Raw genomic sequence first — 15,911 nt, forward strand, 5'->3', positions numbered from 1 at the left:
TTGACCGCTTTACAGTTCTATATCACTTCATCAAATGATTTCAGTGATTTAAAATGTCCTTACAGCCAACAACAGCAGAAGAACCAGAACCCACATCGACTCTGACCAAGCAAATAAATAGTAAACAATAAGATAAAAATGACAAACTATTTCCATGTTTTTGCCACAAAATAACGTTTTATTATGTAGAGAATGCACTTACTCTCTCCCGTTCAAACACACACACATATAGTACGGACACACACTGGCACAGATCTTGTTGTCAGCGCTGCTCTTATGATTTTATCAGTAAAATAGTAAATAGAAACTTAAAAGCTTAATGACATTTCTCACTAGCGAGGTAATAACGGCCCTGTTCTTGAAGCAGATAAACTTGCAGTTTCACTATTAGTAGTAGAGATGCTGCTGCCGAACACTGTTGAGAGACGCACAGACTGAGGTAATTCTAATCCCTCCCTAAAACGCTCTAAAATGACGTTTTGGAATTAGCAATGGAGGCATGGGATGAGATGCGTAAGAAATTAGTCCCACACACAAGAGCGTTATGTCTTGAAATACATCATCTGAACAATGTTTAGAGGTGTGGTGACCATAGTATAAGCGGTAAATTATTAGTAAATAATCATGCAAGGGTAATGATGCTGAAATACTGAATTCTGGATTCATGGCTCATTCCTGTTGTTTTTCAATGTAGAGCTCAGAGACTTTAATCCTTCAGATTCAGAATAAGATAGATAGATGGATGGATAAATAGATGTATTACTCAGTAATACAAGGTACAAACAATATGCTTCTATATTTCACTTGAAAAATCTGTGTTCATACAAGCTAAAAATATTGCACTCATCGAAAGTGCAACTTATCTAATCGATTAACCAGCCTGCGCGTTCTCTGTGTTATTGTCCGCCCGTGCGGCAGGTGGCGCTGTCAGAAGGTCACGCGCACTGTTTGTTTTGATGAGAAACTGTTTTGTTCACACGTCCACGTGTTGAGTCGGACGATCGCAAAGCGTGTATTGAAAAGGATAATTACTTGTTTTCACAGTCTTCATAATACGGTCAAGAGGAAAGCAAGTCTCCGTAAAGCAGTGAGCCATGGATGATATAGAGGCTGATGATTTTTCAGAGGATGAAAGGATACATCGGGAACTGCTTGATTCGCCCGTTAACTTACACTTTTATAAGAACGACAAAGGTGATGTTCTGGAGATATCATATTAACTTGTTGTTTATGTGGTAAAAGCAGCTCAATCCCATTGATTTGTTTGTTATTGTGCAGGCGTTCACACAGAGATCTTCTTCCTCAAGTCGAACAGAAAGTGTCTGAAGCGGATCAGGGATGCGATGCTGCTTCATAACTGGCAGGAGGCTGCGGTTTATTACAACTCTTACATTCAGGCACTGGAGGCCAGGAATAGCATTAAAGTGCATCCAACGGCTTCTGAGGTACAACAGCCCTTTAAACTCTGTCAAGTCGACTTATAAGCTGCTTAGAGACATGTTATGAAATCAATATTAAAATGTTTGATTCAGTTTTCTTGCTTTGATGAAACATTATTGTGTCATTCCATGTCAAATCAACCAAATGTCTAAAACTTTCCCAGTTCAAAGTTTTGATTTTGTTCATATTTTCTCTGAATAAAGACAAACGTAAAGTGATGAAACCCAAAATATTAAATGTTATGGCTGTATATTTACTGAATAATCCACTATTTTGCAGATGGGGTAAAAAATTACAATTTTCAAATGTGATTTGGTACCAAATTATAGGCGGGGTAAAAGATGGCAGCATCATTACTTTATTTATACATGGAGATTGGTAGGACTATTATTTAAATCTGTTTACTTTTACAATCTTTGTTGCATTATAAGTAATGATGCTGCCATCTTTCTAAAGTAATTTTTTACCCCCCTGTAATTTGGCTCCAAATCTCATGTGAAAATGTTAATTGACCCCCTCTACAAAATATTGGATTACTCATAATGACATTTAATATTTTTGCTTTCTTCCTCAATTTTTAGCCTGGGACCTCAGGTTGATTTGACACTGAATGACCCTATTGTGACACTGTTCATTGCATCCGTAGCCTGTCACATAATGTTGCTGTTAAGCAACAAACAGATTTAATTAATTCCTCATGACCTACAAATAATTTATTTCTCTTAGAATGTTTTAAATTGAAGTTTACCCACTAACAATTGTGAATCATATTTTTGATGGTTTGAAGTTAGTGCCCAGGTTATAGTTAGATGGATAGATAGACAGATGGAAAGATTGACTGATTGACTATGAGGATAATTGTTTAAAAAAAATGTTGTTTAACTAATTTCTGACTGGAGTATCTTGGCTTTTTATAAGGAATATTAAAAATGTCTTTGGATAGAAATGTATGGTGTTTTAATGGTTTGATAGAAAAATACAAAATCATTAAAATAAATAAAACAACATGAAAACTGCCGAAGTTTACTAACTAATAATGGTGAATTGTATTTTTGATTGGTTGAAATTAATGTTTTCTTTTATTGGTTTATTTAGTCATCCTTTGCACTACTTTGCCATATTATGAGCTTGCAAAGTTAATAGAAGTGGGTTGTTACCAGTTTTTGTTCGATATTATGTAATTAAATAAAAAATTTAAAAAGATATTGTTTTGTAAGTATAAAGGAATTGGATGCATACTTGCTTTTTTTAGGCGATGTTTGCTACTGTACGGATGATGTGTTTCTCTGCTGACTGCATAATTCTGTCCATCAGATCACATGGAGAATAGGCACAGAAATTCTGCGTCATCTCCCTAACGCCACCGCTGAAGATTTCAACGCTGTATATGAGCAGTTGAAAAACAATGGAGTCAAAAACTTCCCAAAGGTATGCATTGCATTAAGAAGCCCAAACCTCCCCTTTACAACATTTACACTGCATTCAAGGCATGCATTTTAATCATTATGTCATGTGAATGTTGTAGATCTGTTTGGAGCATTGTTTTCATCTCCTGCTGAACGGGCAGATGGAAGAAGCCAAGCGGCAGCTGTCCATCGGAGAGAGCTGGAGATATGGCAACTTCTCGATTGCTCAGGGTGACACCAAAAAACTCATCCGTGCGTACAGCGGTTTCCTAGATTACTTGAACTGGTGTGAGAAGAAGTCTTCTACAGCTGCAACCGGTAGGAAGATATTTTATCTGAGTTATGTGAAACAATTAACTGACAATAAAAAACGGGTCTTCCTAGCATCTATATTTAATGATGAAACAAGTGTTCCCATTCAATCAGTCACGATACTGACATACTAGGTTATGGCCACCTTTGAGTGGAAACAAAATGAGCCAATGGATTTGGCCAATGAGATTTGCATGCCGAGCCACTCTTACCCGGAAAGATGCATAGATCAGATGAAAAGGCCAGGATGAGAAATACACAAATATCTGACCAACAGTCCAAACAGAATGAGCAGCAGCCAGCAGAGTAAACGTGAAGTAGGTAGAGTAGTCCCTAATCAGGTGGGTACAACGAGCAATCCGTGTCGAACTGCATCTCGAATGCCACACAGCCCGAATGACTCCAGGACTCCAAACAGCAAACGGGAACTCCCGACGGCGATGGCAACCACGCCACAAAATCCTCCCAACAAAGATGCTTTGTCCGCAGCAACCACACTACAAACACGGTCAGGTAGGCCGGATGAAGCACCACAACAAGCGACAGAGTGGAACACACCACCTCCGCGCACCAGCGGCAATCACAGAAACCCAGCACAGTTGAAGTCCATCAGTTAAAGACACTTAAAAGTCCATTTTGGAGTGTAAAAAACACATTTTAAATAAGAAGACAAGACCAAAACAGTCAAACAGCCCCGGTGTGAAGCGGCAGCCAAATACACACAGCGTACTCATTTCTTTTTAAAGATGTCCTTCTGTCCGTGTTTCTGGATGCGGTCGTTTCCTGGCTTCATCTGACGGCCACGATCTAAGCAACCTTAAGACGGGGGGGCCCAGAGGTGGAGGGAGCTTTCAGTGGCTGAAACTTTCTTCTCCAGTTTCAGTTTTTGTTCAGCCTCTGGGGGCTCACCTCTCTGGCAGACATCTGCAGAGCTACGGGCTTCACAAGATTTTCACAATCTCCGGGTTGAGCCGGTTTCTTCCCGTGTGTTGGGTACAAACAGGTAATGTGCGGGAAGGCTGGCTTGGTGTCTTGCTTGCAGGGCCATTCCCCTCAGTTGGGGGGATACGAGCGCCTACTTTGCTTTTCAGGTGAGTTCCCCATTCGGCAAACCCTGAATCCGCGGGCCTGGGAGGATTGAGCCTCCGGTCGGTCAGCCCTTGTACTAGGCTAGATGCCCATATTCTGTATTTCCCCTTGGTAATCCCATATGTGTAGTTTTCTTGGTACAGTTTCCCTATTGGTAAACCCGTGTTTTACCCTGGGGAGTTTCTGCTCTGCCCTGTCTCTGTGTCAGTAGTAGCTACCTCCCTGGCCAGACAGGACCAACCGCAGAGATCTTCCGTATGTAGCACTGCCCCACGGGTCAGTCCATATGTGTATCCACCACACGTTACCTCCCTTCGGCAGGGTGTGGCCTTCGTAGTGTCCCTCTCCATTGGACTAGGCACGCTTTTCCAGCGTTGACAACCCTGGTCATGACTGTAAAATAAATGGCAATTGAGAACCAAAGCACTCTTCCCGTGAAACATCACAATAAGAGAAACCGCAGATATGACCATCTCCAGGATAGGCCTTGTCCCTTCCATCCTGTTGGTATGGAGGACTAATTTTCCTTGGGCTTCATGGGGCGCTGGGTAGGTTAAGACTGTGTGGGGGCAATTGCCAAAGGGGCACGCTACAGCTTGCCAGCATCTGCGTCTCCAACACTTGTAACAATTTAGTGGCTGTGGCACTTCCCATTGGCGCCCCAATATGTCAATATCGATGTAACGTCGAACGTGACTGACTGAATGGGAACGTCTCGGTTACTAATGTAACCCTCGTTCCCTGATCAAGGGAACAGAGACGTTACGTGTTCTCCCCCACCCCCCACCCCCTCCTCAGCAAAACATGAATGAGTGAGTGCGAGCCGGCCTTATATACCCATATGTCCGGGTAGGACTGGCTCTGCATGCAAATCTCACTGGTCAATATCCCTTGGCTCGTTTTGTTTTCAGTCGAAGGTGATTGGGCTCCAGGCGAGACCCCAATACGTCAGTTTTGACATAACGTCTCCGTTCCCTCCTGATTTTTTTTTAAATTTATGAATATTTTTAAAGGGGACCCTAAGATGTCCTTTTTCAAAGTCTTGATTTTGTTTTTGGGTTCTACTAGAATAGGTTTTCTTGTTTGAATGTTCAAACACATTATTTGACATTGCTGCAGCTCCTCTCTTCCCTGTCTGTCAGTAACCTTCTGTTTACTTCCTGTCTCTATGAAGCTCCTCCTTCCAAAAAACACAGTGTGCTCTGATTGGTTGGCTGGACCAGAGTGTTGTGATTGGTCAAGTGCTTTGTTTGGGAAATGTCCCACCTCTTACCATAACTGTGAGTTTCAACTAACTCAACCAGGCCCCGCCCTTTTATTCTACGTATTAATGATTTAAATGAGGAATATTGTGACGTGTTCGTTCTCTGAAGAAAACTCAAGACTACCATGGAGGCGTTTCAGGAGTTCAGAAACATTGACACTGATATAGAGAATAACTCCCACAGGACGGACTTTGAGCTTTGGAAATTTGCAGAGCTTTTTCATGCTTAAACAGCAACATTACACACTAAAGAAAGCTGAACATGTCAAAAAGTATCATAGGTCCTCTTTAAAATTTTCTTTCTTTCTTCAGAAATCATTCTAATATGCTTATTTGCTGCTCAAGAAACATCTCATTGTTGAAAATGGTTGTGCTGCTTCAGATTTTTGTGGAAACCGTGATACTTTTAATTTTTCAAATACTTTGAATAGAAAGTTCAAAATAACAGCATTTACTTGAAACAGAAATTTATGTAACGTTACAAATGTCTCTGTACTGTCACTTTTGATCAGTTTAATGCATTATTGTCCATGTTTCTGGTATCAGATGAGGCGAGCCGTAACCAAGAGATGCACAGCTACTTCAGATATGCTTCTGTAGCCCTGAAGGACATCATCAGTCAGCCTGGAGTCTGGGACCCTTTTGTGTTGAGTTACATTAATGTGAGACGCTATCTTACCTTGTGCAATTTGATGATTTTCTGTTTAAAGGGTTTGTTTAGACCCAAACTCTGTGGACCACAAAAGCAGATTTGTTTGAAGAAACTTCACACAGCATTGTACAATCAAACAAGCTCCAAAAATGCTTCAAAAAAATAAACAATATATTCCAAGTCTTCTTAGGCCATGTGATGTATTTTTGTGTGCGAAACAGACTGAAATAAGTTGTATTTTAATTAAATGTACATGCACAGATTTTGTGAGTGCATAACAGCTTACATTTCAGTCTATTAGTTACACAAAGCTATTATATTATTTAGAAGACTTGGAATATAATCCACAAATCATATGGACTATTTTAATATTGTTATTTGCTTCTATTTCTTCACAATGTACATGCGTTTGGGATTTTTTTTCTCTTCTGCTCACCAAGGCTGCATCTATTTGATCAAAAATACAGTAAAAACAGCTAAATATTATTACAATTTAAAATAACTCTGTGGATATATTGTAAAATGTAATTTATTCCTGTGAACAAAGCTGGATTTTCAGCATCATTTCTCCAGTCTTCAGTGTCACATGATCCTTTATAAATCATTCTAATATTCATTTATTTGATATACATTTGAAATAGAAATATTTTTGTAACATTATAAATGTCTTTGCTGTCACTTGATCAGTTTAATGTGTCATTGCTGAATAAAATATTCTTTATAAAAAAAATTGACTGACCCCAAAAACTTGTAAACAGAAAGTAAGACAGTAACTCATACAGGTTTGGATTGATTAAGTTGTCTTTGCATTATCTAATGCTGTCTATATGTATCATCCGCTGCAGATGCTGGAGTTTTACAACGATGAGGACGGCGCTCTGCAGATTCTGAAGAATTACGCTTACAACAAGGAATTCCCAATCAATCCCAATGCTCATGTGTACCTGTACCAGTTCCTCAAGAGACACAATGCTCCAGATGCCAAACTCATCGGTTCATTAAGGGTATGAAATGGTTCTGCCAATCAGAATGTACATAAAGTTTCTGATTAAAATGATTAATTTATTCTGGTTTCTGTTGCTCAGATTCTGCGTTCTTTAGTGCCGAGTCATGAGCTGATGCTGGACCTCTGCTCTCTCCTGCTGGGCACCAGTACGTATGAAAACTAGACATAAAGATGGTTATAAAGATGTTCTGGGTTGCTCAAGGGTTTTATTTGCTAGTTTCATCACCCACCAGTAACTGTAATGTAAAACAGCCTTGATTTAAATCAGTTTATGCTTTTTTTTCCCAGATCACATGAGCGATCTAGAAGAAGCTCTCACCATTTCAATGGACCTTCTGGAGTTTTCCAGTTGGAAATGTGACATGAAGGCTTGGTCCTGTCTTCTGAACATTATAAAGTTACTCAAACAGAAGTAAGTTTTGGTAAATGAGAAAAGCCTCTAATATACATTACTAAAAGTAGCTTTAGAAAAAATATACCTTTAATATATTTTTTTTTTTTAGAAATATGAAAGATTTTTTTTTTTTAATCAATAATACTCTAAATAAGAAACTAAAACTGGCAGTAGGTGGCAGTAAATGTCTAAAATGAGTAAGTCATCGAATCATTCATTCTTTCGATTTGTTCAAACGACTGATTCATTCAGGAATTAAGTAAACGGCTCTCTTTATGAATGAGTCACTGAATCAGTGGTTCACCTGATTTATTTCCCACGGGTCCTTGAAATCCTTGAAAGTTTGTGAATCTGAAGAAAGAAAAAAAAATTCAAGGCCCTGGAAAGTTTATAGAAGGCGCTCAAGGCATGTTTTTCTTGATTGGTTTTCCCTGAAGAGTTATACGTGGTTGTTGAAAGCGAAAGTATTAGAGTGACGCACGTTCATTGCGTTTTACCATGAAATGAGAGTTCTGTGTCTTTATTAAAATCAACACATTAATGATATATATCTCATCCACCCCCTCCTTGAACTGCTACCTTATCGTGGTGGAGGGGTTTGAGTACCCGAATGATCCTAGGAGCTATGTTGTCCGGGGCTATATGCCCCTGGAAGGGTCTCCCAAGGCAAACAGGTGCTAGGTGACGGGTCAGACTAAGAGCGGTTCATAAACCCTTTGTGTTACAAGCAAAAACAAGGACCATGACGTCGTCCGGCATGGCGCAGCCGGGGCCCCAACCCTGGAGCCAGGCCCGGGGATGGGGCTCGCATGCGAGCGCCTGGTGGCCGGGCCTCCTCCCTTGGGGTCCGGCCGGGCTCAGCCCGAAGGAGCGGTGTGGGGCCGCATTCCCGCAGGCTCACCACCTGCAGGAGGGACCGTAAGGGGCCACGACAACCCGATCCCTGGACACGGAAACTAGCTTTAGGGACATGGAACGTCACCTCACTGGCGAGGAAGGAGACTAGAGATAGTCGGGATCACCTCCACGCACGGCTTGGGCTCTGGAACCACACTCCTTAAGAGAGGATGGACTCTCTACCACTCGAGTTGCCCATGGTGAGAGGCGGTGGGCTGGTGTGGGTTTGCTTATAGCTCCCCAGCTCAGACGCCATGTGTTGGAGTTCACCCTGGTGAACGAGAGGGTTACTTCCCTTTCCCATGCCATCAAGCTGAAGGAGCCTTTCAACCTATCAGGCCTGGCTGGCTTGTGGGACTCCTGAGGCAGCTGACGGGTACCGGCAGGCCAAGCGGACTGCAGCCCGGGTGGTTGTGGAGCCAAAAATTCGGGCCTGGGAGGAGTTCGGTGAGGCCATGGAGAAGGACTACCAGTTGGCCTCAAAGAGATTCTGGCAAACCGTCCGGCGCCTCAGGAGGGGGAAGCAGTGCCCTACCAACATTGTTTACAGTGGAGGTGGGCAGCTGTTGACCTCAACTGGGGATATCGTCGGACGGTGGAAGGAATACTTTGAGGATCTCCTCAATCCCACCGACACGTCTTACATTGAGGAAGCAGAGGCCGAGGGCTTGGAGGCGGACTCGTCCATCACCCAAGCTGAAGTCACCGGGGTAGACAAGAAGCTGCGAACAGTGTGGTTTTCGTCCCGGTCGTGGGACACTGGACCAGCTCTATACCCTCTCCAGGGTGCTGGAGGGTTCATGGGAATTTGCCCAACCAATCCACATGTGCTTTGTGGATTTGAAGAAGGCATTCGACTGTGTCCCTCGCGGCATCCTGTGGAGGGTGCTCTGGGAGAATGGGGTCCATGGCCCTGTATGACCGGAGCAGGAGCTTGGTTCGCATTGCCGGCAGTAAGTCAGACTTGTTCCCGGTGCATGTTGGACTCCGGCAGGGCTGCCCTTTGTCACCGGTTCTGTTCATAATTTTTTTTGGACAGAATTTCTATACGCAGCCAGGGGCCGGAGGGTGTCCGGTTTGGGGACCACACGATGTGTTGGCCCCATCAGACCAGGACCTCCAGCATGCACTGGGACGGTTTGCAGCCGAGTGTGAAGCAGCTGGGATGAGAATCGGCACCTCCAAATCCGAGGCCATGGTTCTCAGTCGGAAAATGGTGGCTTGCCCACTTCTTGCCCCTGCCTCAAGTGGAGGAGTTCAAGTATCTTGGGGTCTTGTTCACGAGTGAGGGAAGGATGGAACGGGAGATTGACAGACAGATCGGTGCAGCTTCTGCAGTAATGCCGTCGATGTACCGGTCTGTCGTGGTGAATTTACCGGTCAATCTACGTTCCTACTCTCACCTATGGTCATGAGCTGTGGGTCATGACCGAAAGGACAAGATCCCGGATACAGGCGGCCAGAATGAGCTTTCTCCGCAGGGTGACTGGGCGATCGCTTAGAGAGAGGGTGAGGAGCTCGGTCATTCCAGTGCTACCAAATAATAAAAGGTTTGAATTTTTTTTCTTCCAAGCCCTGGAGTGTGTTTAGGAAATGTCCCGCCCCTGACTATAACCTCAAGTTTCAACACTACTAACCAACTCAACCAGGCACCGCCCCTTTATTCTGCGTATGAATTATTTAAATGAGGAATACTGTGACGTGTTCGTTCCCGGAAGAAATCTCAATGGAGGCGTTTCAGGGAGTTCAGGAACACTGACACTAAAATATAGAGAATAACTCCCTTTTTCAGGCTCAATCAGCAACATATTGAAAGATGAACATGTGAAAAAGCATCATCCTCTCTAATTTTTCTTCTGCTGTTGATTTATACTCATTTAGAAAGCGCAAGGAGTTTGTATTGAAGGAATGGGAGGCCAGGCGATCGCTGTGGTTCTCCTTTCACTTCAGAATCCATTACGCCAGGATAGACATGGTGGAGAACGCCAGTCTTCTGCAGATCAAGAATGACGTTTTAAAGGTTCTAGGGGAATACTGTAAGTACATGATTATCTTTTTGATTATCTCAAGATAAAATGATGAAGTTTCCATTCAGTGTCCTCAGTAGAACCAGAACAGAAACCTTTGGGTCTCAATCTGTAGTGTGTGTTCAGACCATTCCTGATATATTTAATAAGTTCCTGAACATTTTGTTTTCTGTTCACAGTTTTAGAATACAGAAGATACGCTGCAAACTTAAAGACAATAGCTGAAAGTAAAACAAAGGAATACGAATTCAGGGAGAGGAAGAAAAGGAAGGTAAACATGGAGAAGGAAGAAGAGAAGAAAAAGATGGAGAAGGAAAAAAAGAAAAGGATGAAGACCAAGAATTCCAAGTAAAATATATAATAAACATGTAAAATTTAGATGTTTTCTAGATTTGTATCAGACAACGTTATAGTTGTCCATGTATGACACAAGACTCTTTCTTGATATGCTGTGTATCTGCTCATGTTGAGCTTCACTTTGAATTAAAATAATGGAAATGCAGTGAACTTGATGATGTCAGTCTTGATTGTGACCAGCAGGGAGCGCAAATGCTGCATTTATGAAGCCTGTATATATATATACATATAAATATTTATAAATTATATACAATGGTGTTAATTATGGCAGAAAATGTGTATGTATGTATGTTTTAGGATGTAAACACGAGTAACTTGGTTTTAATTGTATCAAAAACAAAATTTTAAGTTAACAGTACATTACCTGACTAAGTAATTTATAGTTTTAAGATATGTTTTTAGAATTAAAAATATGAATTCTTATTCTAGTAGGGTTGATATTTCAACTAGTTTGATTATATTTACATGGTTTATATATAGTTGCAGTCACCAAAATGACATCTCAATAAAACATTTTTACTGAACATGTAACATTTCTACTGTGTAATTTTAATTATTCTTCATCTTTGTTATTTTATTCCTTGTATGATCTTCAAAAGAGATTGTGTAGATCTAATATTCGGAGTAACTATTTCTTAAATCACTCAACCATGGATGAAAGGCAAGAAACAGCACTTTTTGTCCGTATGAACTGAAGTTGGTCGACTTGCTTGTATAAAAATAGATTTAGAGCTCAGACTCAGACAGATGGATGTAATAATTCCATGGTTTGTGTTTGAAACGATGAGCATCTCGTCATGTGCAGAAGGTTTCGTGCGTTGCTCATCGTGACCATCTGAACACTTATGCTGAGCAAGATGTTAATGCTTTGTTCAAGCAGACGAACTCTCACAGAACTGAGTCATGCAAGTGAATGATGCTGAAATACTGAATTCTGTGGAGGATTCATGTCTCATTCCTGTTGTTTTTCAATGTAGCCCTCAGAAACCTTTCGGTCAGAATTTTAAGTCATTCTTGCAGGCCCATCAGGAGCATTTTGCATAATTTGGATTTAACCAGTGAATCCAGGTCGTATTTTGTCCCATAAAATTATAATATATATATATATATATATATATATATATATATATATATGAAGAGTTCAGATGCAAAAGCCTCTAAGTGCCATCTAAAATTTTCTCCTAGAATGATCATTTTTATAACGCTTGTATATTTAAGTTCAGTAATTTCACTTAAATGACAAATAATTGGTAATTTGCATTGCCATTTAAGTGAAATTACTGAACTTAAATATACAAGCTTGATAAAGATGATCATTCTAGAAGAAAATTTCAGATGGCACTTAGAGGCTTTTGCATCTGAACTCTTCATATATATTTATACCATAGTCTGACTGTATACTCGATTCTGATTGGCTGTAAGGTGTGCAATAAAACCGTAAATGCACAAGTAGTTCCAAGTCAGTTTAATTACCGTTCTATATTAATGTGCTATCGCGCACATGCATACGTCACTCGTGTTTTCATTAGCTAATTTAATAGCTATGTTTCCATCCACCTATTTTTATGTGTATTTTGGGATATCCCATCAAAAGCTGCAGGATGGAAACGCCAAGATACGTAAAAAATTCTAAAAATGCGCGTCGTTTGAGTCGGATACATTTTTAATCCGATAAGAAAACAGGCGCATATACTACGATGCAAACACATTTACACAACAAATTCCTCAAGGCGCGTTAAAAACTATTATGTGACTTGAATCATAACGGGACTAACGAGCGGGCCGATCTCGTTGCACAGCATCTGAAATGCTGTTTTGCAAACTCCGCCTCCGAAAGCAAGATAGACAAAGTTTATTGCGTTTTGTCTGCATGCTCTGAGACGCAAGTAATTTATTTATATATAGTGGCTTCTCCTACTTTTCTTAGTGATATTTAGCACCAGTTTATCAGGAAGTGAATATTTTGTTCTCTTCGGGTCACTAGATGGAAACGCTTTATTCGTAAATGTTTTATGCGATATTCCAGTTTTGCACGTTAAATTCGCAACTTTGGATGGAAACATAGCTATTGATTGAAGCACAACAAACTTTTCAACTTTCCCCCACAACTTTTATCATTAAAATAGCTTTGCTACTGAATCGCTACATCATATTTCTCAGCAGGAACATCGCTGGTTTTGAAGTAAACTTAGAGCTTTATTGTTAATAGAGAGAGGCTCTGAACAGACGCAGGTAATTCACACATGCTTCTCTCATCTCTCGGTAATAAATTCAAATAAAGGCTATAATTCTTTCATTCAAATAAATGTAATCTTACGCACTAGGCTACTTTATCTCTGTCTGAATCAAATATTGCACTGCAAACATCAATAAAAGCTTTAGGTTGTCAATGCTGGTAAATGATCATGTTATAAGAGAGGGATAATCCACGGCTAGCTCTGCATTAAACTATTTGAATTCACTCCGCAGGATATATTTAAATATATATAATTATATTTAGCATAAAGAAGAAAGAGCCTATTTTTAGAACACTTATTAAATGCCATAGTTTTCATGCAAAAATCACATTACTGTAATGTGACCAGACATTTTAGTTTTGGGAATTCTCATTATTCTTAATGATGACTATAAGTCTAGTTAAATATTAATTTATTGCAATTATGCAGATCTATTGATAGTACAAAATACTGTAAAATTCAGTGTAAATTAGCACAAGATTAAAAAAAAAAATATATATATATATATATATATATATATATAAATATTACTGTTACATTACTGTTTTTACTGCATTTTTGATTAAACAAATGCTGCCTTTGGGGAGCATGAGAGACTTAATTTTAAAAACATTTTAAAGATCTTAATTATTTAATTAGTTATTGACCCCACCTGTAGTATACACTTTACGCACATTTAAATGTGATTTTTAATTACAGTAATGAGTAAAGTCTTTTGGGCATTGCTGTAATGAATTCATCATGACAGTATTTGTTGTACTGCCTTTAAACGATGCTAATTCAAATACAAATGACTGTACTACAGTAACGAGAGACTAATGAGAATCATGAAGAGAAACGAGACTGTGAAAAGGGACTGAGCAAAACACCTCTGCAAAAGAGGAAGTGGTTGTTCGCTTCCTCTTCTTCGGGGCTCTAAATATCACACCGCATGACGCCAGTTTTTCCACTGACTGATACTCACATACACACATCTAAATATAATTTTATGCTCGTACCGGGGCAATAAAACAAGACCAGCTTTTTTAGGAGAGGTGAGCTTATAAAGTTAAGACACATTAACTCATTTTAATAGCAAATTTTAATATATGCAAAGAATAGATGAGTGCAGAATTTAGACGTTTAAAATAAGATCCTGTTTGGTGAAAATGACACTAGACTGCGTTCGAGGATAGCCCTCACCTTTTAAGCACTGCTTGTAAGATCATTAATATAAAGATAACACTATCTCATTAGTCACAGATGAGTAATTTAGACCATGAAGATATGTTATAACATTTGGGACTCTGAGATAAGCGACTGTCGCCTACAAGGCCTGACGACTGCTATAAACTACACTGTGAACAGCAGTCATGGGCTTTAAATGGGACTCTAGTCAACACGAGTGAATCAGAGCCAAACTCGGTCCACTTATCAGTGTTATTTTGCACTGTAGATCCATACGAACTCACAAGAACCTGTAACACTACATGATAACTTGCATTCATAAGTCATTTAATGTTATTGAAGGTTATTTGCTATTAAATATGAATCGGAAATAGCCTACATGGAACTTTGAATCAAAGTTTCATAATATTTGCATTAACATTAAGTGTTATATAATGTAAACTAATGATGTTTGCAAAAATTAATGAAAGTTATGAAAAGAATCAGAATGTCATTGACACGTTTATTTATGACTGTTTGTATTTTTATTTTTAATGACTATTTTTGCCTTTAAAGTGTTGACATAAGGACCCTACAACACTGATATATTTTATTTTATTTTTTTACTTTTTTTTTATTACAGTGCATTCACACTAAACTGTTTTCTGATTGGCTAAATTATACAGTAAATTCTCTTTCTTTCTTTTTTTTTATTTTAAGGACTATTTTAATTTTCGTCTTTAGGTGTTGACATAGGAAAAACCCTACAACATTTATATAATAATTTCATTAATTTTATTTTTTAAACACATTATCATCATTAATTCAGTGCATTCACACTTGCATCCTGCCTCTTTAAAACCAGTTTGACCAAACTGCCTTCTGATTGGCTAAATTATACAGTGAATTCTCTTTCTGTTTGTATTTTATTTTTAATGACTATTTTAAGTTTTGCTTTTAAGGTGTTGACATAGAAAGGACCCCACAACATTATATGTTTTAGCATTTTAGCATTTGTCTGTTTTATGTTTCTCTCTTTTTGTATTTTATTTTGAATGACCATTTTAATTTTCGCCTTTAGGTGTCGAACCCTACAAAATGTATAAAATTATTTTATTAATTTATTTTTAAACACTGTATGATCATTATTTCAGTGCATTCTCACTCGCGTCCCGTCTCTTTAAACCGGCTTCACCGAACTGTCTCCTGATTGGCTGTCAATGACATCACCCTGCGCTTCCGCACGCGCCGCTCGCGCCGCTCGCGCTCCTCCTCTTTCTGGGCCATCAGCGCATGACTATCGTCAGTGCGGGGCTTCATTGGTTCAGGATCGTGTCAGTCTGAAGTGATACTAGTGCGGACCCGCTACAAACTCCAGCTACATCAGTGAGGAGAGAGCAAAGCAGGACGGGAGGAAAATGTTGCGGGTCTTTAGCGCCGGTACCGGCTGGACGGCTCAGACTGATCGATAACTCACCAAACACATCGGAAGAAACAAGACATTGCTGAGAAACGCGCTAAATGTAAGTCTAATGCTCATATTTAACTATGAAGAGTTGTCTGAATTGCTGAGCATAAGAGTACACACAGTCCCACCCATAATATAGACATATATGATGTGCTTTTAACTGTAGGAAACCTCATATTTGACATAGATGCTTATAAAATGCCAGTTTCCCCTGAA

The 15,911-nt window shown here is 39.7% G+C and overlaps 2 protein-coding genes across 2 annotated transcripts in view; both read left to right on the plus strand.

Annotated features, from left to right (window-relative positions):
• The first annotated feature begins 944 nt into the window (after positions 1 to 944).
• Positions 945 to 11,367, plus strand: LOC311069159 (TATA box-binding protein-associated factor RNA polymerase I subunit A-like). The gene is made up of 10 exons (XM_084092156.1): positions 945 to 1,194; positions 1,279 to 1,445; positions 2,755 to 2,868; positions 2,966 to 3,164; positions 6,058 to 6,173; positions 7,009 to 7,167; positions 7,249 to 7,315; positions 7,458 to 7,581; positions 10,342 to 10,496; positions 10,667 to 11,367. The coding sequence occupies exons 1-10, from the start codon at positions 1,095 to 1,097 to the stop codon at positions 10,837 to 10,839; spliced, it is 1,374 nt and encodes a 457-aa protein (XP_083948282.1). The 5' UTR covers positions 945 to 1,094; the 3' UTR covers positions 10,840 to 11,367.
• Positions 11,368 to 15,553: 4,186 nt separating this feature from the next.
• The window catches only part of dusp10 (dual specificity phosphatase 10), a gene marked incomplete at its 3' end in the record, with an annotated part of 18,679 nt that continues 18,321 nt past the window's right edge, over positions 15,554 to 15,911 (plus strand). The window contains exon 1 of the mRNA XM_084091024.1: positions 15,554 to 15,750. The remainder of the gene's footprint in view (positions 15,751 to 15,911) is intronic.

The sequence above is a fragment of the Abramis brama genome (assembly GCF_963993115.1).
Source record: "Abramis brama genome assembly, chromosome: 18".
Taxonomy (NCBI): domain Eukaryota; kingdom Metazoa; phylum Chordata; class Actinopteri; order Cypriniformes; family Leuciscidae; genus Abramis; species Abramis brama.